Source organism: Leptodactylus fuscus, chromosome 11, assembly GCF_031893055.1.
Source record: "Leptodactylus fuscus isolate aLepFus1 chromosome 11, aLepFus1.hap2, whole genome shotgun sequence".
In the NCBI taxonomy this organism is placed as follows: domain Eukaryota; kingdom Metazoa; phylum Chordata; class Amphibia; order Anura; family Leptodactylidae; genus Leptodactylus; species Leptodactylus fuscus.
In genome coordinates this window covers 9,105,512-9,133,442 of record NC_134275.1, presented here as the reverse complement: position 1 = coordinate 9,133,442, position 27,931 = coordinate 9,105,512, and the positions used below count along the sequence as shown (strand labels likewise).

At 41.9% G+C, this 27,931-nt stretch overlaps 1 protein-coding gene across 1 annotated transcript; it reads right to left on the bottom strand.

The window, feature by feature from the left end:
• Window positions 1-25,043, bottom strand: ENTPD2 (ectonucleoside triphosphate diphosphohydrolase 2). The gene is made up of 9 exons (XM_075260377.1): window positions 24,927-25,043; window positions 10,904-11,021; window positions 9,787-9,937; window positions 7,459-7,618; window positions 5,358-5,585; window positions 3,023-3,292; window positions 2,423-2,542; window positions 1,940-2,077; window positions 1-1,610 (listed from the first exon to the last, which is right to left on the bottom strand). The coding sequence occupies exons 1-9, from the start codon at window positions 25,041-25,043 to the stop codon at window positions 1,407-1,409; spliced, it is 1,506 nt and encodes a 501-aa protein (XP_075116478.1). The 3' UTR covers window positions 1-1,406.
• Between the last annotated feature and the right edge of the window lie 2,888 nt (window positions 25,044-27,931).

Below are 27,931 nucleotides of genomic sequence, written 5' to 3'. Positions count from 1 at the left end.
AATGCCATTCATTAGAACAACCAAAAATGATAACACTGCTCATGCCCTTCTCATATAATACTCAAAATTACCCGGTAGGAAGACCTGAAATAAAAGCCTTTGTCAGCATCTGCAGCTTACAGTCTAGTGCATTGTGCCACAGTGTGGAGGGTTGCGTCATACAAACCTATGCACAGACCAGGGTGTAGTTCTGCATATTACTATAGGTGGCAGTGCTACACAGGAGTGATCCAACTTCATATTCAGTACAAATGATCAAAAACATTACAGTCATCTTCTGTGTAAATAACTATATCATGTTACATTCCCTTTATAATAGTGCAGTTACCTCTTACTACATGAACTGTGTCTACATTCAGTCCACATGTGGCCAAGAATTCACAGTTACCTCAAGAAAACATTGCTAAGGCGCGGGGAAGATTACATGAACTAGTATACATATATACATGGACTGTAGAGGAGGCATCTGCTCGGCATTTGGCCTGAGGGCCTATGATTGTCAGAAGCACTTTACATGCCCCTCCCCCACTGATATGATCAAATGCTTAAGTATTAGAAGTGCTGGAGATGGGTGACTCGAAATCGGGAGAGGAATCTTAATTTCTGGCTGACATTGCCCATTTAGTACACTATTCAGAGAAAAGACAGGGGGGATAAGCTTACACCATTTGACCATGGTATGATGGTATAGCAAGTAGCAGACTGAAACTGGATAAAGAAGTGAGGACTTATTGTGAACTAGAAGCATCTAGTTAAGAGCATGTTCACACACCCAGGTTTGCTCTTTGTAGATCTGTCTTAAAGGTTCCTGCAGCAAGAAGTCGGAACAGCAAATATTTATGGCAAAAAAAAAAGTTAGAAATAAAGGAGAAAACACAAACCACAAATATGGACATATAGTTGATCCCACATTGTATAGATAAGTGAATGTGTGATCCTATATGTGGGCAGATATGACTTCCCGTCCCATCAGCAACCACATGATTATCTTACCAACCAATCCGAGGCCTAGCATCATCACGCAAGTGTCTATTGAAACTGTAAGCGAGCAACGGCCATCAGCTACACCACACATTGGGTTCACTATACATGCATTACGGGCTGTAGTGGTTTAATGCCGTAGAAATGTCACATTTAGCAAATAGGACAAAAAAATCAATTTTAAAAAAAAACAAAAAAACCTTTGCTTCCATCACAATGATAGTCATACAAGTCACCCTAGGGGTCTCCCACGTAGTCCCAGTATAGAGGTCTAATCCATAGTCACATTTCATGGCTGAGCTTCAGCAACCATATATGAAGATTTGAAAAGCCCCATCAGGATCATGGAGCACCGAGAATAGCTGTACAAGCCTCTCCATGTGGCAGAGGGACGTAACAAGACTCAACCCATCCATTGCCTCGCATCATATGGTTTGCTGCTGTTTACTGGCTCTAAAGGCACCGAAGAAGAGAATCAAAGCAATGACAATGATGACAACAAAGAGGAAGATGAGGGCAGCCCAGGAGCTGAAGTCCGTGGCTTTGAGAATGGAGGCTTCTTCTGCGGGGATCATGTTGGTGAGGTTCAGCATGTAGCCAAGGGCCCAGCCAATGGAGGTGTCACCAGCCTGGGAGAAGACAAGTACAAGTCAATCACAATGTCAGTGTATAAAAAGGAACTGAGAGGTAAAAACCTCAAGTACAGGGTTCATCAACATTACTTAGGACCCCTGCCGAACTTGTAATAGACCGCTGTCTGACAACAAATATGGTTAGATTTCAGAATTAGTTACATATCTGCTTTTCAGACCTGTCGGAAAGCAGAGTGACAAATTCCAGCAATTGGAGGAAAAAGCACCCAAGGCTGTACCAATGTAGATATGTGCTAGGCTGACATAAACGCAGATGATTATTCCAACCCCTCAACCCTTGTGTCCATGATAAGGAGAATACCCACCTTCCTCTGGAAAACAATGTTGGGGAAGGTTTCGTTGTCAAACTTGTACCCTTTACTGGTCAGCAGGTAGATGAAGTTAGCCGTAGTGCAGTAACCACTGAGATGTTTCTGCACAGGCGGGGGAGCCTTGCTGGAAAGCTGCAGGAAAACACAGATATATATTATATTACCCTATCTTCCATCATGTTGTTTACATTAGTGTCAATGGGAATGGACACAGAATCCTTCTGTGACCGTTCGTTGTGACTGTTTAATGTCCATTGCTGCATCCCATGATAGAAGACAGTAATGGACATTAGTAACGATAGTGTGAACTGCCCTTAGTGGATCTCATTCTCTCAGTTGTCTCTAATAATGGACTGAGGTTCAGATCTAATATACAGTGAAGCAGAGGATTTCTACAATAGCAGTGAATGTGACTTGTACATCAGGATATTCCACAGGGGTGTGGAGTTGCTGCGCTGAGGGTCTAAGCTGACTCACTTCACTGTAACTGGAGGAGCAGATGGCGTCCGTCGCTGTCCGCAGATCGTCTACTGAATCAACCGGCATCTTCATCACCGATTTTATGAAGTCCACGGTGTAATAAAACGCTGCAAATGCCTGAAAAGACAACAATAACCATTACAGCACCAAGGAGTTTACAGAAAGGACTTTATAATGATATTTAATATGCACCATATTACACTGTACAGAGACCTGGAGCCTGCGCCCAAGTGTTTCTATGACAACAGCAGGCGGCTCTGGCACTCGCTGCTAATTAACCGCACGTGGGACGAGTCTAAAGCATATGGTAAACTATGGGCGCAAACTTGTTCCCAGTAAATGCTAATTCTCCAATACGCTCAGTAAAAGCAGCACCTTTTTAAAAGGAAAAAATAATAATTCTTAGGGCTTTCCCAGAATCCTGAATGGCAAAGCTGCATTACTATACAGGAATATCTGCCACATTTCCAGGAAAACCAGTGGAGTTTACAGCCGCAGCCATATTGGTCTCTGCTCCAGAATTGACAGATAGGGATTTTTAAGAACCTGACAAATTAGGGATTTTTTTTTTAAAAAAAAATTCTTGATATGACTTACAATGAATTTCCCAGACACTTTGGGTTGGAAGATTTTATCAAAGGAACAGGAGGAGTAAGGACAGTCAGAGAACTGGAAGATGCTGTTAACAATTGACCGGCACTGCTGTGCATCCCCGCTGCCGCTCATCGTAATGGACGCTTCAGGATTATAGTTAGTAGGCTTCTCAGTCGCTGTGCACGGACTCTCATACATGTCCCGAAATGAAAAAGTCTTGTTAAAATTCTTGGGCCAACACGGATTCTGAACAATCTGTGAGTATCCTTGTTCCTACGGGGAAAAAAATTATAATATATACTGTATATACACACACATATACATACACAGAGAGATTTTATATATATATATATATATATATATATATATAGCCAGACCAGAAGGTACCCAGGTTATACCAGCATGACCCATATCGCTATATACAAGAAGATTTATAACTTATACCAGCTGTACATATAGAATTATATACAGTATATACCCAGGTTATACCAGCTGCACATATAGAATTATATACAGGAGGTACCCAAGTTATACCAGCTGCACATAGTTTCATTAGTCAAAATCTGAACTTTAAATTCCACCTAGAAATGCCTCAAGAATCCCCTTGTTGGGGTAGAGCAGTTGCATTGGGCCCTATGGTAGCGGAGGCCCCTGTGGGACAGTCCTGCCTTTGCTGTCCCGCTGTTCTGGGCAGTGGGTCCGGGCTTCCCCACCTTCAACTCATGGGCGTGCCCAGTACGCTCCCTGCTTTACCATTCACCCTGTCTCTGCTTCGGGAGCTGCAGGTCCCTGAAGACTTTGGACAAGAGACATCATTAGAGAGAGGAGAGGGGAGCATTAGTGGGGGGAGGTTATCTTTGTTTGGTGAGGGCCTTGGGGCTTACATAAAATCCACCCCTTTTGTGGCCCAGTTTTGGGCAGAACTGGGACTGTTAGCAAATATGGCCACCACACCTCAGTAGCAGACTGCAGTCTCCACTGTCCTGCACTCACACATTGACTATGACATGGACTACTGTCCTGCAATACCACAGAGCACAGGCCTGTGTCATTGAAAGTCCAATGTGTGGTCTTTTTAAATGGGTTCCCACTTAAAAATTTTCTCAAAAAGTGGTTTTTGGTTGGAAATGGGGGTGGTCTTCTCATAGAGAGGAACTTCTTAGTGTATAAAGGGAGGAAAATCGGTCACTGAAATAACAAAACGGGGGAGGAGGCGTACTGCAAGTGAGAGTTCACTGTATAGTTTATTATCCATCTATCTATAGAGATCAATATATAATCTACATATATACACTCCAGCATGGTTTATAGCACTAATATATATATATATATGGTATTTGGTCCTAGATATTTTCAGATGGCCTTTTCCAATTGTATGAAAACCACTGCAGTTCTGTATTTACAGTAAATGACCACTAGATGGAGCTGCTATCTTAGCCTTTGTGGTATTTATTACAGACTACTCCCTGTGTGACCCATATGCAGAATACTTCTGTTACTATACTTCTTAATTCTCAAAATCTCTGCTTGCTGTCAGTGAAAGGAAACCTTTAGGATCACATTCAGCATCTGGGCAATAGACAGATTTGCAGGGTTCATTATAGTATTAGAAATCAAAACAAGTCGCGCACCTATGCCAGCAGGATACAATCAGGACAGATGTTAAAGGGATATTTCGATCTCTGCAAACTGCAGGACTACCTGCTCTAAGATGTACAGGGACAGCTGAGCAGTGCCGCTCTGCATCGTTTCCATATAATCTGTAATTGTGAATAGGAGTTTCAGAATTAGCATAGCAGACTGTTTCCATAGCATCCATTTACATCTATGGGTGTTACAGAAACAGTGTAGTACATCAGCGTTCAGCTGTTACCTTAACTCTTGCCCCAGGGGACAGAAGAAGGGGTTCTGTGTTTCCATCTCTTCCCTATTTTGACTGAGATGGGAATACCTCCTAAAAGGAAACCTGTCTGGGCTATTATGGACCACTGGGGTTAGTGTCCCCCTTTTCCATAATAAAATAAACCCCCACACCTTTATACTTTCTAAGTAGCTATGAGTGCTTTAGTGCCCCAAATAGCACTGACAGGTTCCCATTAAGGGGATGGGCACACAGTATGATAGTCAAACAGATTTGTCCCCAATTGTTCATTGATACCCAGAGTTTCAGATAAAACTGTTGTTTGGCTGCTAAAATGTGCAATTAGTTATATGCAATTTAGGGGTAAACCAAACTCCTTTGATAAATAATAGAGGGTTGAACCATTGTGCCCTCTTCTTTACAGTAGTATTGTTAACCGATACATTATATCCTCTACAGAAATGAGTTTCCCAATACCTTCAGCACTTTGGACTGCACCCTCAAGAGAACCTGGTCTCGCCCGTAGCACAGGAAGCTGTGGGTATACACCCGGTAGGACTGACCATACAGTCGCAGGTCCACTTTATTCTCAGGGTTGTCAATCTTGTCTGAGGTTTCAAAAGTGATTTGTGTGGATGCTCCGCCAAGATCCATTGCTCCTAGGGTCCCCTTCCTGGGCTGAAACCAATGTCCCACCCAGCTGTACTGCAAAACAAAGAAAAGAAGGATTAATGCGTGAACTTCAAGTCTCCAAACTGATTATGATTGACAGGGAGGAATTGTCCAATATGGAGAACCCCTTCAAAATATATGTTATCCATGGCCAGCTTAAAATCTGCTGTAGGAGTGTTACACATCCATATAGAGCAGCCTATACTACACCTGAAGTTGCCAAGTTTACATCAAGCCTATATAAGGATTATGGAGCAAGATTAATCTGACATACATGACCCGATCCTCCCCGGTCACATAAACATCTCACATACATGACCCAATCCCTTCTAGGTGACACAAACATGATCCGATCCTCATGGGGTGGGGGGATTTGGTGACAAACATGTTTGGTTACAAACATATTGATCACCCAGAAAGGAAATAAAAGTGCGCTGCTATCTTAGGACTTGTACGGCTTTACATGCTCTTTGCTGCCAAGTGTAACCAGCAGGTTCACACCCATCGGACAAGTCTCTGCAGTTTTACACAATGTTAGTAATTAAGAAATTCAATACTGTATGCTAAATCCGATTGCGTTAATAATCGGAGCTTTGGCGACATCTGTAACGTATGAAGGAGTTTTGAGCTCTGAGGTTTTTATACAAGTGCAGCATTTACCGTATTTATTTTTCTGAGGTCAGCTGACCTGGTTAGATTTCATGAGACTGGAATGGGCGTCAGGCTGACCTCCCCCATCAACCAAATACCATTGTCATGGCGTAGGCCAAAATAATCCGCTGTGTCACAGAGACTTGTGGGTGGGATTTCTGACACCATCTTTGACAGTTTTCTATCTACAAAGTAGCAAAAATTTGCTTTTTTTTTTTTTTGCAATTTCTTTTATGTTATGGGACCCAAACGGTTACCCATGGACCCCATAGACTATAATAGGGTCTGCCGGGTGTCCACTGTTTTTATACTGTAACCAGCAGAGACTTTTCACTCCACCTGTCCCCTCAATCTAGAGGCCCTGCACTCCATACACTTAGTATCTGTATATTCACAGGTACCAGCTGGTTACGGCTCAGACCGCTTCAGTTATAGGAACTTTTTTATTACTTGATGACAGCATTGTACCAAGCATGCCCTCTGACCTCGTGTCCCCATCTCCTCATAGATTGTAAGCTCTCGGAAACTACTATTGTTTAATACATTCATTTTTTGTCACATTGTAATGTCTGATTTGTAAAGCGCTGCAGAATATGTTGGCGCTATATAAATAACATTATTATTATGTCAGGTAAGTCAGTGAATGTTGATTTCTGACTCCAGCGTTTCCGACAGGGCTGAGTCAGGCTCCCTCACATCTTCACACCTGGCGTTCCCACTTATTGAAGTGGTTTGTTTGCATTAGATTTTATTGTTCTCCAGTGACCAAGCTGAAAACCATTTGAGCAGATCAGACCTCCCAGGTACATAGGAATGGGAGCAGGGCATATCACCTACTCACATCTGTGTACACTCTGGCATCAAGCACAAGGACCCTGCCCAGATGGCTCATCTCTTTTCATGCCCTGCTAATTCCTCAATAATGTCCCATCCTTTATCCCACAGACTATCTCACGTCTAAATGCCAAGAGCCCAGAGGCAATGAATTGTCGGCCCTATCAAACTGGCACTCTTGGTAGGCGCTCCCTGCATGTTCAAAGCCTCTTTATAATATTAGGCTTATAAAAGAAACCTTCACCCACTCACAGATATGTAAATCCTGATTCATGAATGAAATGCTACTGCACAGAACAGGCTGACACATATACAGACAAGAGAGAGAGCATACTTAGGTTCTGTGGAAGGCAGGCACTGTAATAGCAGTATATTACTGGCATTATCACTGCTATAGCCATCCTTAGTAATTATTTCATACCTTGATAAAATTTTCCATGAGGTAGTTAGCTGTGACCCAGCCGAAGACCCCCTCATCCTGACCAGAGAGAATCTTGGCCCCTCGGAATTCAAAGGGATAGGACTTCAGTGTATTACTGACAGCTTCTAGAACTTGGTCAGAGGCGCTCGGCTTAGTCCAGCTGTGAATAGACAGAAACAACATGCTAAGATCACATTAGGCAATTACTGAAATCATGCATAGGAGTAGTATTATAGTAGTTATATTCTTGTACATAGGAGCAGTATTATAGTAGTTATATTCTTGTACATAGGAGCAGTATTATAGTAGTTATATTCTTGTACATAGGAGTAGTATTATAGTAGTTATATTCTTGTACATAGGAGGTAGTATTATAGTAGTTATATTCTTGTACATAGGAGGTAGTATTATAGTAGTTATATTCTTGTACATAGGAGCAGTATTATAGTAGTTATATTCTTGTACATAGGAGTAGTATTATAGTAGTTATATTCTTGTACATAGGAGCAGTATTATAGTAGTTATATTCTTGTACATAGGAGCAGTATTATAGTAGTTATATTCTTGTACATAGGAGCAGTATTATAGTAGTTATATTCTTGTACATAGGAGTAGTATTATAGTAGTTATATTCCTGTACATAGGAGTAGTATTATAGTAGTTATATTCTTGTACATAGGAGTAGTATTATAGTAGTTATATTCTTGTACATAGGAGGTAGCATTATAGTAGTTATATTCTTGTACATAGGAGGTAGTATTATAGTAGTTATATTCTTGTACATAGGAGTAGTATTATAGTAGTTATATTCTTGTACATAGGAGCAGTATTATAGTAGTTATATTCTTGTACATAGGAGCAGTATTATAGTAGTTATATTCTTGTACATAGGAGCAGTATTATAGTAGTTATATTCTTGTACATAGGAGTAGTATTATAGTAGTTATATTCTTGTACATAGGAGGTAGTATTATAGTAGTTATATTCTTGTACATAGGAGGTAGTATTATAGTAGTTATATTCTTGTACATAGGAGGTAGTATTATAGTAGTTGTATTCATGTACATAGGAGTAGTATTATAGTAGTTATATGCTTGTACATAGGAGTAGTATTATAGTAGTTATATTCTTGTACATAGGAGGTAGTATTATAGTAGTTATATTCTTGTACATAGGAGTAGTATTATAGTAGTTATATTCTTGTACATAGGAGCAGTATTATAGTAGTTATATTCTTGTACATAGGAGTAGTATTATAGTAGTTATATTCTTGTACATAGGAGCAGTATTATAGTAGTTATATTGTTGTATATAGGAGGTAGTATTATAGTAGTTATATTGTTGTACATAGGAGTAGTATTATAGTAGTTATATTCTTGTACATAGGAGCAGTATTATAGTAGTTATATTCTTGTACATATGAGTAGTATTATAGTAGTTATATTCTTGTGGTTGAGCCTGTTTTGTAAATCATAAGGCACATAAATTTGCTTGCCTCCTGCACCAGTACGGTTAATATCAGTGATGACTTTGATAAGCTCTGTATAACTCCAGGAGAGTTATGGGATCAGCAGAGAAATTCTTCCTTGGAACAGACTATGTGAGTTACAACATACAGGAGGCCCCGGTATGAAACTCTGTAGGAGGGAGAAGTTATAGTCTGAAGCTAAAAATCTGCCATGTTGGTGTATAACATGTCAGGCCTGGAGTTTACATGAAGATATCACTATGGGTGGTCTTTGGAGTATATGTCTTCCTGCACTAAACAAAATCTTACAGATAAGCCCCGAGCCAAATATCCTCCTGACAACACTACCATTAACATATATTGTAGCTATAACTACCAAGTTATAGATATTTAGGAAAACTTATGACTTTGCAGCTATTGTAAAACCACAAGTCCCAGGTCTTAAAGGTGTTTTATTCTGGGGCTGGTCTCCTTTATTAGGCTGAACTAAAAAGCAGAACTATATGACCCAGAAAAAGTTAAACCTGGGGTTGGAAAATAGATAGTCAATTGTGACCCACCCCAGTGTAAGTCTCCTACAACATTCAGTGGAACCCGTAGGGTCACATGACATCCTATGATATGGTGCCATTAAAAAAAGTCATTCAAAGAGGTAAGAAAGGTGGGTCCACTTAGCAGGTTGCGGGTACAATTCTGCCCACTAGTCCCTCTTTGATAAGGCAATGTATGAAAGCTGTAATGTGAATGGGATCGTCCTAACAACATTCTCAGTTATGCGGCATTGTATAACATTACTAAATCAGTTTGTTACTCTGGAAGATATAAGTCCCTGTATTTCTTGGCGGTAATTCTGTACATACTTGAGCAGCCTCATCCCGGCCGTAGCTCCTAGGTATAGGGGAGTGATGGAGTGCCGGCTGGAGGGGATATCGTTCACAGCCTGCTGCAGACAACTCTCCAGGCTCTTCCCTGCAGCAGGTGGATCCTGCCAATAGCTGGATATCCCACCACCTAAGAACAGAAAACATGTATCAAATCCATGGTAGGGGACAACAGTTACTTTATGGGGTTCACATTCTTGTGCAGTGAAAGCATGACAGCAGAAAACGGATTTATTAAACCTCCGCATGTGTTCCCAATTATACCTGCACAAGCTCCTTCCAAAGCTGCACCTCAGTGTGCACTACTAAACTCTTTTTTTCTTACCAAATGTTCATAGTTTTCATCAAGGCTTCAACTTCGACTGAAATAAATGAAAACCTTATGTGGAGGAACTTTCTGAAGATCATGGACATATGGCCTGTCATATTCTAGAGTTACGCTGGGTTCACACCAGCATTTGATCTCCGTTTTCAGGTTTCCGTCTTCTGCATGCAGAAGACGGAAACCTGTCATGCCGAGTCTGGCCGTGAGCGCCGGTGAGCGTATTATGCGCTCCGCGGCGAAACCGTTTTTTTTTTTTTTTAAAACCGGACAGAGAGTACTGCATGTCCGACTCTGTGTCCGGTTTAAAAAAAACTGTTTTGCCGCGGAGAGCATAAAATGCTCACCGGCGCACACGGCTGGACACCTTTCAAACCCATTCAAAAGAATGGGCTTGAAACATGCCGGCAGGTTTCCGTCTCCTGCCTCTGTTTTGTGCAGGAAATGGAAACCTGCAGAACGGAGTACGGGCACAGATGTGAACCAGCCCTTAATCGACTGAGCTTACATTTCAATGTGCTCCTTTAGCAAAATAGAGGCATAAAAGAATTGGGAGGGGGAGACAGGATGGTCCATGTACTGTATATTTGTATGTGGGTGACCAAAGACAGCATTGCATAGTCTGCAAAATATATAACAATAATTGCAACTAACCATCCCCAGTTATAGCAGGAAGAGCAGCTCTAGAAAAAATACTGCTGCTCTGAGACTCCACTGACCTATAACAAATATCCACAAACTTCTGTAATGATTGGGAGAGAGAATATTACTTACCATGTACATCACACATGCTGTGCTGGCTCACAATACCCGTGTCATTTTCTTTATCTGCTGGCCACTTGTAAATGAATAGAGCCGTGTGGGAGGAGCCTGCGTCCAATACAATACCGTACTGAGAGAAAAAGTAATGGAAATTAGTGATAAAATAAGCTTATATATAATGTAATTTGTATGGAGAACTAGTATACCAGTCATAATATAATCATACTGCTTCCTAAGTACAAGAATATAACTACTATAATACTACTCCTATGTACAAGACTATAACTACTATAATACTACCTCCTATGTACAAGAATATAACTACTATAATACTACTCCTATGTACAAGAATATAACTACTATAATACTGCCCCCTATGTACAAGAATATAACTACTATAATACTGCTCCTATGTACAAGAATATCACTACTATAATACTACCTCATATGTACAAGAATATAGCTACTATAATACTACCTCCTATGTACAAGAATATAACTACTATAATACTACTCCTATGTACAAGAATATAACTACTATAATACTACTCCTATGTACAAGAATATAACTACTATAATACTACTCCTATGTACAAGAATATAACTACTATAATACTGCCTCCTATGTACAAGAATATAACTACTATAATACTGCTCCTATGTACAAGAATATGACTACTATAATACTGCTCCTATGTACAAGAATATGACTACTATAATACCACTCCTATGTACAAGAATATAACTACTATAATACGACCTCCTATGTACAAGAATATAACTACTATAATACTGCCTCCTATGTACAAGAATATAACTACTATAATACTGCTCCTATGTACAAGAATATGACTACTATAATACTGCTCCTATGTACAAGAATATGACTACTATAATACTGCTCCTATGTACAAGAATATAACTACTATAATACTGCTCCTATGTACAAGAATATAACTACTATAATACTACCTCCTATGTACAAGAATATAGTAGTTATAGTCTTGTACATAGTAGTAGTATTATAGTTATTATACTCTGCATACAGAGGGGTAGTATTACAGTAGTTTACCATGGTATCACACAGATTAGATATCCGTACTGTACAGCTGAGCCGCTCTGGTTGCTGTGTAATTGTGATAATTGCTCTACATAACACTTTTGGCAGGTCTTGCATTTTACAATATAGAAATGAGAAAGAGAAAACAGAACAAGAACAACCGGTTGATATTACAGATTACATTCTCCTCTATGTTGCTGGCAGGACATGTCACTTCCTGCAGGAATTAGAAATAATTCATTTAAAATAAATAAACTACTAATGATCACCTTCAGTATTCACCAGTTATCACATTTTTTGAAACTGTAATGACAGGTTTAATGTAACAGTAGGGGGCAGTGTTTTACATATCATTAATTGCACAATTTAATATATTTTATAACATTAGGGGGCAGTGTTTGGAAAGAGATTAATATGTTTTCTAAAATATTTCTCCGTTTCATGGAAAGCTGGGTGCCTCAGTCAATAATGTTCCCATTATAGTCCCCATAGAGGGCTCTACCCAGTTTCTATAGACTCCAGGCTTTTCTTATACATAATGGTATTGGACTATCAGATCTCTCACTTCCTGCTTGAACTTCCACAAGGGAAGAGAAAAGGACAATCACAATCAGTTCTTTCCGTATATTTTGGGTCTGAGTCTTCCAACAAAAATGTATCTATTCCGCCCGATTTGCTCATCCAAACAGCTGCAGATCAGTTATCTTTACAGCAAAATTTCCAGCCAAGACTGAGCGGAGTTCTGGCTCCACTGACCTTGTCCTCATTGACATCCCCATGGTGATCGCATTGAGATGTAGTAGATCGTGAGGACATAGGCAACCCTACAGAACTGGAATGTCGAGAGTCTCAGACCCCTAAAAGACCTTGTTGTTTGGAATATGGTGAAAAAAAATGAATGTTGATAATTCTTGGAATGTGTAAAATGAGCGACTATTACAATGACACACAGCACAGTTTATTATAATCTGCCGAAAATAGAATAGGCCCATTAAATCAGTCCTGCAGCTGAGGGTGACGTCGCGGTTAGCCGATAATTCCACACTTTTTGTGTCCCACTCATTGCAGATGTAGTAACCTATAACTCTGTCCGCCTCTCCACTTATTCACAGATATAAGACCATGCATAAACAACTGTCTGCAGTCACTTCTATGAGAGCTCCCACAACAGCCATACAAGTGTCTAAATATCAGAGATGAGTATGCCCCTTTAAGGTTAAGTCCTCACGTTGCAGAAACGCAGCTTTTTTTATTGCAGATTTTGTGGCATTTTTTGAGCTACAAAAGGAATGGAAAATATAAAGGAAGTTGATATACTTCTGCCTTCTGCTCAATCCACTCCCTGCTTTGGCTCCAAAAGAATGCAGCAAAATCTGCAACAAAAAAAGCTGCGTTTCTGCAACGTGGGGCCTTGGCCTAAGGGTGGTTGTCCAGGATTTGTGTCATGGCCCACCATTAGTTAGAATAGGCCATAAATATCTGATTGTTAGGGGGCAGATAGTTACTACATGAATGAGCTGCAGAACTAAGCACAGATCTGAATGAAGAACACAACTCCTATAGTGTCATTACCTGCACTAAATGGGGGATGCTAGACTGACAGGGGCAGGAATCTGAGCAAGTTATAACAATATACAAGAGACCTTCAAGGCACAAAGCATGACAAGCGTCTGACAGGTTTTAAAGATGTGGTTATAACAGGTGGCTAAAGTTCAGGACTTGTAAGCCTGTCGATAGATCACACAACTACGAATATGGTGCTGGGCTGGGAACAGCCTCTAGACAATGTAACACGCAGGAATCTCTAAGTGTTTGACAAGCAGTTCCAGCATTGGATTACATTATGGCCAAACGGACAATCACTCTGCAGTCTCCACCTTTCCGCTGCTGTCAGGTTTAGCCCTCTATACACATAAGTTTACACCATAGCACCAAGCTTGGTATTCTTTATAACCTGCAGAGTGCTATTATTTGGGCACTCTATGGCATGTCAGCTCTAAAACATTGTCCTAAAGGCCATCTTCTCTTAGAAAATAACACAGTCTGCAACCTATAGCCGTCCCCATGCAGGACTCGTACCATAGCACTAATGCAAAAGTTACTATAGAAGCCATCCAGCTGGATGTAAAAACTCAGCCTGGAAACTTGGCGTCTGCCAATGTAATAACAATCCCAATCTCCAATTATTGTTATTACTGCAAAAGCACAATGGAGGGGCCAGACCTGGCAAGACCAACACGGGGTGGGAAGTAGCGATAATCATTACAAGGCTGAGGGGCACGGAACAGATTATTACATTGCGGAATCCTGGCACATGGTAAGAACTGCAATTATACAAGAAATCTAGACAATGGAAATCTGCATAGAAACGCTAAGGGGATAATGCAGAGATTTTTCACATAGCACAAAACATATGAAAAAAACACTTTCAGCCATTTGCTGCTTTACTGTGTAGACTTGAAGAGGTCACCAGAGTTATCTCAGTATCAGTGTAGGGGGATTCAGAGAGTCCTCTCATTTTACCTTGAGGTGGAGGTCCGCAGTCAGTTCATTGTTATTAGAAAATGGGGGATTAGATGACAGCTCTATTGTATTGCTGGAGGCCGGAATAAGACGGCCTAGCCAATATGTACACACAGATAAGGCTCTATAGGCAGCTCCTCTGACACTCCCTGGAGGCCATACACAGGAGATCCCAGAATCCCCCATACTCACATGACAATCCAAAGGGCGAAAGCTGCGACAGAAACCTGCAGGATAAATTGCCATCCAAGGGACAGAACATTTGCTCTGCAGGCATCTTTGTGCTGTTTTTTTCTGGAGTACAATTAAATCACATCCACTTTGCTGCTACTGTATATATGGCTACTGTGGACATACCTTAAAGAGTCTTATATGTGGCTGTAGTAGCCTATCCTTGACCATTCGGTAGTACTAAGAGGGTTCATGTTAGAGTTCATTGGAAGTAATAGATTAAGGCTCTATACACACAACCGTAGGCGTCTGGTTGGCATTTGCGTGCCATCCAGGTTTTTCATGGACCCAAATATTAGAATACATGGTGTGAGAAGGTGACAGGCAGGGTGCTGGAATCTCACTATAGCTTAATTTATGTGTGGTCCAGTGCGGGTCTTGAGCAGGCCTCAGCTCCAGGTGTGGGACCTTGGCTCATTACTGGGCTGCAGATTCTGCACTCCAATGCATGTCCATGGAGTGAAAGGATGTCCCTGGGTCTGTCCTGTAACCCTGAGTCCGGTGAGACAAAGTTGTGCTGGTTTTGTTTGTGTGTGTTTAGTTTGTCGCTCAGACGAGCAGGTTTGTATTTTGTTTCTTTCATGAAGTTAAGGCTGTTATTTTGTTTTGCTCATTTTGTACCTGAAGTCAAGATTGATTTATTTTCTTGGTTTTTTTTCTAAATAAGCCAGTTTGCTGCATATTTTATGTCCTTGTCTTCACTGTTTGGGTCCGCACCACTACTTTTACCAAGCTACTTTCCCCACTATAGACGGAGTCACAAGATATGACCTGCTTCATATGTTTTAGATCCATAACAGGTGCTCCTCTCATGGATCCATAACACGTCCTTCTCTCATGGCACCATGTGGGCGCAAAGTATTGCAGATACTAAAGATTGCAACTACCTTAACGCACACACCCTATTATAAATGTCTATACAGTACAATAATTTGGGAAAATTTACTAATGTAGCATAGTTAAAGAATTTCTGGGGCTTGTATATTAATAACGTATACGTCGGATAGATGATCAATATGTGATTGGTGGAGGTCCAACACCCTGGACACTTGCTAGTCAGCTGTAAGAAGAGGCTGTGGCTCACTACGGCCTCTTCCCTGTTCCAGTGACATCACGTTCATCAGTCACATGGTGCAGCAGCAACTCTGTCCTATGGCAGCCACGACCATACGTAAGGCACTGTTCTTGGTATTCAGTGCAGAGGCTGCATCGTTCACCCAATCTGGGGGGTCCTGGGTGTTAGATCCCCATCAATCAAATAACGATAACCTATCCTAAGAACAAGTCATCAATTTATAAGTCCCAGAAAACTCCTTTAATGCATTATAAAGATTTACAGCAAACTTTAACTTGATTGTGTCTTTTGGTTTTGTTGAGAGTTGCCACCTTGCACCAGGTTGTTGAGTTTTCACCCCACATACTGAGTAACCCTGTAATTGTGCCATGTTTTATTTGTAGGCACTCCCGCCAGTGGCAGCGCCTGGCGAGTGATCGACTCTTTATGAATGGGGGAAGACTCCGGCTCTCATCTAATTACTTATTTCTATATGGATTTTCTCCACCCTTAATGTAATTCTGGCCTCAGCGTGCGCTATTTCCAACATCAGCCGCAGTTTCCCGTAACACTCTAAAAGGTTCAAGTAGCCGAGTTATTTCCTGGATGGTGCACGGTGCAGAGGTGATGAGATTGTGCAGTCTCACAAGGATTCCCAGGACTATTTTTGGATTAGATTACGGAACAAGATTGAAGAAGAAAGCTATACTCCGGTTACACCGCGCTCCATTGTATGTGCCACACAGGAAATTCTGAGGTATATAAATAGCACTAAATGTCCATCATTTACTGAGAGCAAAAAAAATGATTTTTTTATAATATTTGTTGATGTTATTTATGGATTTCATTGTCTATAATTCTATTGTTGCATTTTATATGATCGTCTATTAATATATCCATTTCTGTAAGGCAGAGACCACAACATGGTAGTAAGAACTGTATCCGCAGAGGCCATGTGTGCTCTGACAGGATTTTTTAATTGTATTTATTGTTTTATGTTGAAGATTTGATTGCATTTTGTGTTCACTCTACTAAGGCTTAGTTCACATGTGAATAGGGTGTGGTGTAATTTAATCCGGGGAAAAAAAACGTTTCAGGAATTAGGGAGCGGTTTTTGGACTCTTGAGGCGTTTTTTTGGAGCGTTTTTTTGGTAAAACCCGCCTCAAAAACGCCACGGACAGTGAATGGACTTTAAAAAACTACGTTGCGGTTTCCAGCTCCCATTCACTTGTATTGCCTTGCTGTGGCGGAATCTGCCTCAAGAAAGGTCATGTCGCTTCTTTTTTCTGCTAACGGCAAAAAAAAAAACACTGGCGGGAAAACGAACGCTAGCAGTCTACGTAGACCACCATTGTGAGGGGGCGGATTATGACGTGGATTCTGGGCCATAATCCGCCCCCACTTTGCCCGTGTGAACGAGCCCTTAAATGGAGTCTGTCAACAAGACAATCACCATTAAACCAGCCTATAATTAGAATTAGTTTGCAGAATAGTTGCTTGAATATTGTGAAAAATACCTTCATATGCAAATTAGATTTATGTGCAATGGGGCGTGGCCAAATATCAGAGTAAGATTTTATTATTGAAATCCTCGTCAACAGAGCTGACTTGTATGCATGTCTCACATCATTCTTATAGCCAGAAGCAGAAGGGTCCATCCTGGCTCCTCAGCATGGGTCTGGTCTCTTCTGCTTCCAGGTAGAGGATGATGTGATTTGCACTTCAGCATGACAGAGCTGGGCAAAGGATGGCAATATGATCATGTGCAGCTGTGCTCGGCCACACTCCCAGTGCAATAATTTGCATATGAAAGAAAAAAGTATTTTTTCATGTACTTTAAGCAAGCACTGCAAACTAATTACAGGACTATGCTCGCAGCACTATAAGGTGCTGGTACTTGTTTGATGGTGATTTTCTTACTGACAGACTCCCTTTCAGGGCATGTTCCTATATTTGCTGCAGTCCTCATGTAGCAGTTGTAGAAACTTGTGCATTCCAATAGGACACAATGCGCACAGGGTGATATTGACATCTTTGGCCACATGACCTGTGACACCGCCACAGTCACCATGTAGCCCCTCCTTAAGTGTTGTCTTTATTTGCATCATCTTACGGTTCTTGGATCGTACTGAATTAAACCCAGTTCTGAGCATTTACTGCAAAGAAACACAGAAGACCGGCGGGTTATATCATAGAAGAATGTGAAACTTGTGGAAAACAAAGTATAAAAAAAATTTATCAATCTCTGGAGGGTTTGTTGGGCCAAAGTTTTCAAAGAACTGGATGAAGGCCATAGAGTCACACCTCGTACAACGGGGAGATACGCAGCTGTATCTAGTAAAATGGAGCAATGTAGAGACATGACCTTAGCTTCCCTCAGTGGTTGTGAGAGGAAAGGGGGCCGGTCAGGGTAAAGAATCGCCCCATACAGCATGAAAGCACAGTTGATTTCCAATAGTTTGGGACTGGACTTTTATCTCCTGGAATAAGATTTCACAATGCATAAAATGCTAGGACTTCAGTGGATACTGACACACTGGCAGAACTGTGGGAGAGTGAAATGGGGTTTTGGTGTCAAATGGAACTGTGCCTTAATGACAACTTTTACAAGTACGGTAATAATAGCCATTAGTGGTTGTCAGCCAGTTTCTAGTACCAGTACAGGACACTAAATAGAAAGGCGAGAATTCTTAAACATTCAGCTGAGACCTGAATTGCCTGCCTGCCTTACATTTGTATCTGGAGAGAATCTTGTGTTTATTTCTCATCACATCCCGACCTTATGTAAAGATGTCAGACTGTTTATAGATGAGCCAAAAACACGAAACACCCTGCTGCCCAGCACGCCAGCTGCTGTCAAACTACAACTCCCAGCATGCTCCATTCACTTTTTATGAGAGTTATAAGAAGAGAACTTTTGTATATCCTGGAAGATGTAGTTGCACAACTGCTAGAGCGCCAATGTTGCGGACCCCTACACTAATTTGGTACATATACCTCCCTCCCTCTTTTTGTAATTCCTATTTGCATAACTGAGGGCTAATCTCATGACAGACATAGCCAAATTTCATAAAAAAAAGGGTCCCTGGGCAACAAACAAACTAGATTTCCGCCATTTTATACAGGTACTTCCCATGATTCCAGCCCACATAATATTATATACAGTGCCAGGATAAGATGTAATATCCAAATAATACTGCCATATGGTTCCCAATGCCACCTCTCACTGCCAAATACTGAATAGTTATAGTTCGCTCTAGGGTTTTCTGACCTAACGGCCCCCTTAGAGATGGGGAAAAAACTGTCCAGTTTTCCAACCCTTGCAACAGCCATGACTCATGAGAAATTGGAAATTTCCCCTAACGCCACCTTTTGGAAGGTAACGCTCTATAAATCAATGCCCAACTTTCAACACATTAAGCCATTCTGGATCGTTTCTACCGCATCTTGCACCTGAGCTGAAATCTACAGCAGTCAGGAAGTGGTGCGGGCTTGTGGCATCACACACCAGCTGTCTGACACAGGTTATATAGTAAGTGGGGCAACAAATATGTGAGTTAGTCAAACTCTAGTCATCGGCCATGTCGGATGTTCAACTATAGAGTAACCTGTCAGACCATATACATATATAGGTTCTAATGAAAACACAAGGGCCAGCAAAGTACTAGATAGGAGATATAATAAATACACAAGCACAGACCTCTTACCTAGTCACACAGCGGGCATAGGGCAGGATGGGTTTATACGTGTCTAGTATTGTTCTGCTCCTAGTGTGGAGTACAATCACCGCAAAAGCTGAGAGCCCCGCACATGAACCTATCCCTACAGGACCTTAGTACTCCCTGACCTCCGTACACTGTCGTCTTCTAATATATATAGAGGAATGATCAATACAGGTTACATTACAAGCACATATCAGACATCCTATGTCTTACAACACCTCGCACAATACAATTAGATGATTGGTTCCCACCTTAAAGGGAATTCATCACCAAATGTTTTACTAAACTATTAACAGCAGATATTGCAATTTAGATAACTTTTTTCTAATCTCTTTTTATTCTCTTATTGTAGATTTGTTAGTCTGTACGTGCTTATGGGGGCAGCCATCTTGCCTGTGCTTTTCCTCTGTTAACAGCATTTAGTGATATGCTTTACAGCATAGTCATGATCGTAGGCAGAAACTGAGATAACTCATTGAGGTCTATGGGAGAGTGTTCTAGACATGCTCTTTGCAGGGAGGGGGAGGAGATACGCTGTGACATCATCTGTCAGCAGTGATGTAATGAAGGGTCAGTGGTGTTCTCTATAGTGGTGCCACCTTTTATTGTAATCCTGGTCATCTTATTTGTGATGTAACTGAGGAACCACTGCAAAGAAAAGCTCTATAGAATTAGCTATTGCCAGTCTTATAGTAGGCTTAGTGGCCAGAGTGGATAATTGTGAGTGGGTTTTGTAGTTATTTTTGAAAATGCAAAATCTAAAATAAATAAATAAAAAAAAATTTAAAAACCCAGTTTACAAAATAGGCGATTTTCTGGTGACACATTCCCATTAAAGCCACTCTGCCGCCGGACCCTGCTGTACAGGGCATACTAATGTGAAGCGAACAATGCAGCCATCTCTGGGCACATAGTTCCCACAGCAGCCAGAAGCTACTTTTTCTATGTAGATCTATGAGAGCCTGGTGATACAAGAATCAGCAGGTCAGTCCGCTGTGATCAGCCGGGGATCCTTCTGTGAATGCTGTGCTTGGTGAGCGGCTGCATCGATCACTTCACATTAGCATGTCCTGTAGTCTAGGGCTAGAGGGTGATACAACTGTCCGGAGAGCAGCGTGGCATACAAAGTGCCAGCCAAACACATCAATAAATACAATACATATCGTGGGAAACCTCACTGGGCCATGATACAGCAAGGACTGATCGCTCCTTCTCCGATCCATGGCCACTTTTACTACAGCAATGTGTCTGGCTAATTCCAGTAATGAATGAGACTCCTCCTGGCTAAGCTTGTTCACACTACCGTTACTTAATGTCTCTCATAGGACGAGAGCAATGGACATTAAACGACAGATGCTTATTGCACCTCTTCAGTCTGATGTCCGTCTAAATGTAAAAAACACAAGGGAGACTTTTCTTCTTCTTCATGCAGGACTTTTTCAAACATGACAAATTAAAGTGAGGAAGAAAGCGCCCGTCATGTTGTTTACATTAGAGTCACTAGGAAGGGACACAGCCGGAGAGGGCTACGCCTGGTCCGGTACTCCACGACAGTTACCAGATGACATGGACGGTAGTAACACTAGTGTGAACAATCCTTAATATTACATGAACCCCGTTGTCTGCATCCAACTTCTTAAGAGGAAGAGGAGCGCTCAGCTACATGACATGGGGCTCATAATTTTGGCTTTGCTGGCATTTTTCATGGCAATTGTCCTATTCTACCCTAGAGAGGAATTTTTGGGACAATCATGGGCAGCTACAATCCTTTTCTGCCCCACTCCTCCAGCGTATAATGTATTTTGTGCATCCATTGTATATCTGGTACCTTGTCGTCACTTGTGTTTGTATATGAATTTGCCACATACGGTAACCTACAGAACAATATAAGGGATGTTTTACAGGCTAGCTTTGTCAGTGTTATCTCCTATAGCTAAGCCTCAGTTTTCTGAAGTCTCCGGGTTGGTCTTACATTCCAGACTCCTGCGGATTCCCCTGGGTGCAGGATTGGAGGAATATTCCTCTATGTAGTGGACATGATTGATGGCCACCTCTATATCCCGGGCAGCCACTATTCTACTTGACTTCAGCTCCAGCTGCTGAAATACTAAACAGTTCTGGAATAGATATCTGACCTCCTGCCACTTCCTTCCATTGTGAGAGGTTTATAAACTATAAGGCCCAGGGGGTCCCAAAGACAGAGGAGGAGTATAAAGGGTCTGTGTGGTGCGGTGGTCAAGCACTTCTCCCCCCCCCCCACTTCACTCTACAGGGATTTCCCCATTCATTGCAATCCAGCTCAAATAAACTACTACAAGTACCACCATGTTTACCATCACTCCATATCATGTGCTCTTATCGAGACCTTGAGCTCTTGTCCTCAAGGAGCCCTGAACCTTAAAGAGGACCTTTTATGTAATTCACCGCTAGAAAGCCGGCCGTGCACTGAATTCAGCACACTGTCGGCTTTCCCGTTATGTGCCCCTGCCAAAGAGCTCTCGGTGCCATTACCGTAGCTCTTCAGTGTCATGGCTGGGCGGTAAGGAACGCCCCCTTACAGTACAGAGCTACAGACAGTGCTTTGAGGAGGGGCGTTCCTGACAGACTGTCACTGACACTGAAGAGCTACGGTACCGGCACCGATAGCTCTTCACATTCAGCGCACTGTCGGCTTTCTAGCGGTGGTGCTGGTGCGAGCTTTATTATGACAAGGTCGTACAGCTTTAGAAGTCCCCAGAAAGCCCCGATTATGGGAACCCCCAAAATCCAGAACCAACTAACTAAGAAAGTACTTTGTGAGGGCTTATTTTTTGCCGGACGAGTTGTATTTTTAGATGTCTCTATTTTGGTTATAGATTTTATTTAGCTTGAAAGTTTTGGGTATTTTTTTTGCGTTTCATTTTTGTGATGTTTTCTATGCTGTAAAAGTGAATGTTTGTTTTTCAGTGAGTCATTACAATTACAAATCTCATGATCACTACGAGCCACAGCATCTAAGGGGTCAAACTACCAGATTTTAAGTTCTCTCTGACTCCACCTCCTGGTTGTGTAATAGTGTTACATCACCGTTGAGATATGGCTGTAAGGTGCAGAGCAGGGGGAACCTCACAAGATTTCCAGAAACTGAGTTATAAGGAATCTAAAACCTAGGCCTGGTGTAATCTACTCAGATGGATCTCTAAGTACTGGAAGCAAATGGTTACACAGAGGATAGCAGTTCTCTTTATGTGGGTACCATTAACCCCCACATTCACAGCAGAAAGCCTCTTAGGACTAACCACATTACACAGGACTAACTACATTAGCACATGTAGGACTAACCGATGTATTTGTGACTTTGTATGACAAGAAGCAAGCAGGTTAGCAGATGAGCTCGGGTACTAGAGCAGATCTGCACAGGCCCTGATCCGCAGCCTTATTGTCCATACTCATTGATATTCACATATTTGCTTTCATTCTGTAAGTTGAATACAATTACATCTAGCTTTGACTTTCAGGTTGACAGAGGTAAAGAGCTGAAGAGGCGTGGGCTTACTCCAATACATAGTAGATTAAGGGGATCTTCACATCTGTGTTGGAGGATCTGGCGCAGGATCCGTCTAAAATTGGCAAAGAAAGTCCGGCAAGCCTGATCTTTTCCGTCTGTTAAATATTATTAGATTACAATATTCATGGCATATAAGGGCTAAGTCTATTTTGCGGACAACGCGCTTCTATCTTAGAGTACATGGGTGTGTTAAGGGGACACTTATTTTGGTATTTTCCAAATACAGTTGTAAAGAGGTTGAGGATTCTGGGGAGCGCCCCTTCTCCTGAATATAAATGACTGGCAGACACACATGTCGGGGTTTGTCTGTCTTTCTCTGATACCTTTAGAGATGTTGTGACCATCCCACAAGAAGTACAACCATGAACCAAGATGGAACTGCAAGAGATCCAGCTTAAAGAAACCCTCTCTGAGCTTCTCCCATGATGGAAGCTAATAAGACATTGACTGATATTTCTGTCTATTCTGGATGTTTTCCCCATATCTATTTTTCCATGAAGACTTTAATACAGTTCCATGTTTTTATAAGAAGCAGAGTCCTCCGATAATGTTACCTTATGGGGTCAACACGTGAGTAAGAATTCACCCCAAGTATAGAGCTTTTTTACACCGTCTAGCAATGTCGGGGAGTAAACAAGGGATACCTGACAGATCCTATTATAGTCACTGACAGACCCCATATAGTCAGAAAGGTCTTTTGGGATCCATTGTCCATCATAGAACGGATCCTTCTTTATTGTTTAATTTGAATTTCTGCTCCCATGATGGATCAGAAGAACAAATGAAACAAAGCAGATGTGACATTCCCTTACAAGGGTGTATAACATGCCAGTCTAGAGAAATCTTCCACTTTGTTTTTCTATTCTTTACCTTATTCAAGATCTCGGCTTGTTTATAAATGTGTGAATCTGTAGGGATCTTATATATGTCACTGCTGAGGGTTTGTTACAGTTGTATCCAGCTGTGCTACTCTGGGAGGTCAGCGCATCAGCGACATCTATATCAGTTTGCTACGATGTACAAATCTGGAGACCAGTCTGTTTAGTCCACAGAACATTGGGGGGGATTTATTAAGGTTAGCGTTCTGTATCCCCATCTTAATGAAGACCTCGACTGGTGCAAGGTACTTCGGCATTATTCCGCCTCATAATAATTAAGACTACCATGCACCCACCTCGGTCCCCGCCCCCCTCCATCCTTCTTTCAGAAAAAGTGGTGAGGGGATACCGAAAGGACAATATGGCACATCTTTGATACAAGAAGAGGTCATGTGCCATATTTACACCTGTCTAGGCTAGATGCAACTGTAACAAACCCTCAGCTGTGAGATGTAAAAGTTCTAATGGGCGTTTCCACCCACAAACAACGACCGGCGCTCTTAAAAATAGAGAGGAAAGTAAATTAGTTGGCAAATGTTCCTACAGACAATGATTAAACTTCTACAAGACTGGGCACGCTTCTGAAGGGCTTCATATATATATGGGTGCAGGATTTACACAATTTGCTCTCCTCTCATGTAAACCTTATGGCACAAAGCTACAGTTACACAACTACCGTGATCCCTTCTATTCCTTCCAATATGCACCCAGTTGTCCATTGCTACAACTTCATTTACGTCTTCCTATAGCATTCTGATGTTTCTTAACTGCAACTCATTGTCAGGGCATGCTGATGTCTGTAGTTCCCTGCACCCTGGTACACATATATGACTAGAGTACTGCTAATATATATTTTATAGAGCCGAGTATACCTGTGGTGAATCCTCCCATATGGTGTGTGTCACACATGTTGCCTTTTGGAGATCAGCACCACACACACTTCACACTGCTATAGAGAATGGACATGCGATTGTAAGCTGCTGTGTCACAGGCTCCAGGCAGGCAGTGCCGTCACTTACCTTATATTTGGGGGGTTCATTGATGTCCTTTGCAGGCAGGGCCAGCAGCAGGATCCCTATCACCCCAATGAGGCAGAGGAGAATGGGTAAGAGCACACCTAGCAGCTTCTTGGCCATCTCTAACAGCTGTGAGCTCAGGCTGGTCCCTGCAGCTCTTACAAGGAGCAGGAGGTGGGAGGAGGAAGAGGAGGCAGCAGACAGGCTGGAGCTTACTGACTATTGGTGGGAAGGCACAAGGTGTTAGAAAGCAGACAGTAGGGTGTAGCGCAGGACAGTATACACAACAAGCACAACACAAAGCAATACACACATCCTATACGTGTACATACAACACACAGTACACAAAACTAATATATCTTCTACAACAAACTATCTCAAGGCTGGGCTCACATCTGCACTGGACCATCATAAATTGTAAGCCCTTGCGGGCAGGGCCCTCTGCCCCACTGTGCCAGTTGGTCATTGTTAGTATTATATCTACCTGTATATTTTGTGTATTGTATGTAACCCCCAAATGTAAAGCACCATGGAATTAATGGTGCTATATAAATAAACAATAATAATAATAAATTTTGTCCAGCACAGAGCAGTCATAAGTGGACGCAAAAATGTCCTGCAAGCCCAGCAATTTCAGTTAAAAGAACAGACATCTGACGAACCCTATTATAATCAATGGGGTCCCTCGAATCTGTCCATTTGTCTATTGTACTGTATTCCAACAGAACACACCTAGCATTTGGGTCTGTGTTGTTCGGGTCTTCGTGGGGACCTGAAAGACTGAGACCCTGTTACATGCGGAAACCTGCAGACCCTCTTAGACTATAATGGAGTCCGATGGGTTTCTTCCCAGTTTTTGCCGGTTTCAGAAAATAACCAGAATACAACCACCAATTGTTAAGTGATTTTGTGGCGGAGTCGTAGTTGTGAAAGCTAGGACTGAGCAGACATTTCGTTGACATATTAGCTCAAAAAAACACAGCAGATTCTGCAACAAAAAAAAAAGCTGTGTTTCTGCAACGTGGGGCCTCAGTCTAAAGAGGTTTTCCAGGACTTATGAATCAATGGTCTATCTTTAGGATAGCTCATCAATTAAAGATCTGCAAGGGTCTGACATCCTACTCCCAGATGGTCCTCTGATAAAAAGAGGCTACAGTATTTAGATGCGCCCTCCATCCACTTCAGTACTTACCAAGTACAGCAGCTCTGTATACATAGCGCTGGAGCTGTGCTTGGTATCACAGCTCAGACCTTTCCCTTAAGTGGGACTGAGCTGCCATCCGAACATGTGACCGATGACTGTGATATTACATGGCCTGTGAAGTAGAAGCGAAGCTCAGGGAGGGCTGCTGCTTTAACCAACTGATCCACAAGGGTTACAGGTGTCAGAACTCGCCGAAAGCTACTTATACGGGACAACCCCATGTAGGAATAACCAACATATTTATGACCTTGCATGACCAGAAGCAAGCACGTTAGCAGATGACCACAGGTAAGAGAGCAGATCTGCACAGGCCCTGCTTGGCAGGTAAAGCGATGAAGAGGCGTGGGCTTACTCCAATACATAGTAGATTAAGGGAATCTGTGTTGCAGGATCTGGCCAAAATCTGTCTAAAATTGGGAAAGAGAGTCCGGCAAGCCTGACTTCTCCGTCAGTTAAATATTATTAGATTACAATATTCATGGCATATAAGGGTTAAGTCTATTCTGCTGACAACCCTTTTCTATCTTAGAGTACATGGGTGTGTTAAGGGGACACTTATTTTAGTGTTTTCCAAATACAGTTGCAAAGAGTTTGAGGATTCTGGGGAGCGCCCCTTCTCCTGAATATAAATGATTGATTCACACACTTGTCGTGTAAACGACGCTGAAAAAAATGCAGTGTTTTACAGTCACAGCAAAGTGGATGGGATTCTAGCAAATCCCATCCCCTCTTTGTGGAAAATATGCGCAACACCCTTGCGGTTTTGGAAATAGCAGCTTGTCAATTAGACCTACGGAAACACCGTCAGTTTCCCTATAGGTATAATGGACGCAGAAAGTCTGCAGAAGAAACCTCTGTGGACCTTGTGTGACAAACGCCGTGAGAAGAACCATGATGGGTTGCCGATATGTGGGGCCTTAATATCAGATGTGTGATTGTCAGACCCTCGGCACCTCCACCATCCCAATACTAGAAATTTAGGATGAACCAAGGTTTGCAAAGACGACTGCAGACTGTCTGCTCCAGGATCGGGATGTCCATGGTTTTGTTGATTGTGGGAACGCTCGGACAAATGCAGCCAATTATTTAGTCAGCCATTGTACCGTCATTGTATTGTTTACTGAGGTGCATGATGGCATAAATTGTAGTGGGGTGGATAGTGGGTGACATTTACGAGGGGTGGTATTATTTGAACTGAGTCTATGTGGCAGCACATTTTGCACTGGGAAGGTTGGCTATTACAGTAGGCGGTGACTGTCATTGTGATGTGTGTCACCAGGTTAATTGACAACTAAATAGCCATATTAATGTACCTGTTGTGGGTGGCGTTAGATAAATGCTGGCAGCATATGGAATTAACTGGGCACTAAATGGCGGCATTAATTGATTCATAATTATCTTGGAATACCTGGAGCGTGGTTTTGGGGTCCTAAATAGGCATTCTATGAGGGAGTACATTGGGGCATTTGTATTGGAGAAATAAAGGATCTGTCTGGTTGGCCTCTGGGCTTTGGGCATGGGGAGTTATTTGCCCAATTATTTGGGAAGACAACCATGCATTATTTAGGTATGCCTATGTGATGACCGCCTATACACTATGTTCTGTTTGCCCCACTGTAGCCGCGCTGACATATCTTGCCTGGGCCGGCCTCATCTTACAATGCCTCTTTTTATAGATATCCTGTGTGAAATATTCAGTGATACTGAGGTGTGAAGCGACTGATCTGTCACATCTGTTTCGCTAATAACTTCATTTCAGGAGGTCATGTGACTCAGACGCCTAGAATTGTCCAGATAGAATAGC

Excerpts from the sequence above, each read along its gene's own strand:
- ENTPD2 (XM_075260377.1), bottom strand. The coding sequence starts at position 25,043 with ATGGCCAAGAAGCTGCTAGGTGTGCTCTTACCCATTCTCCTCTGCCTC. Across the intron at positions 11,022-24,926 it reads ATGAACCCCCCAAATATAAG|TACGGTATTGTATTGGACGC; the intron begins GTAAGTGACGGC and ends TTTTTCTCTCAG. Across the intron at positions 5,586-7,458 it reads TCATGGAAAATTTTATCAAG|TACAGCTGGGTGGGACATTG; the intron begins GTATGAAATAAT and ends TTTGTTTTGCAG.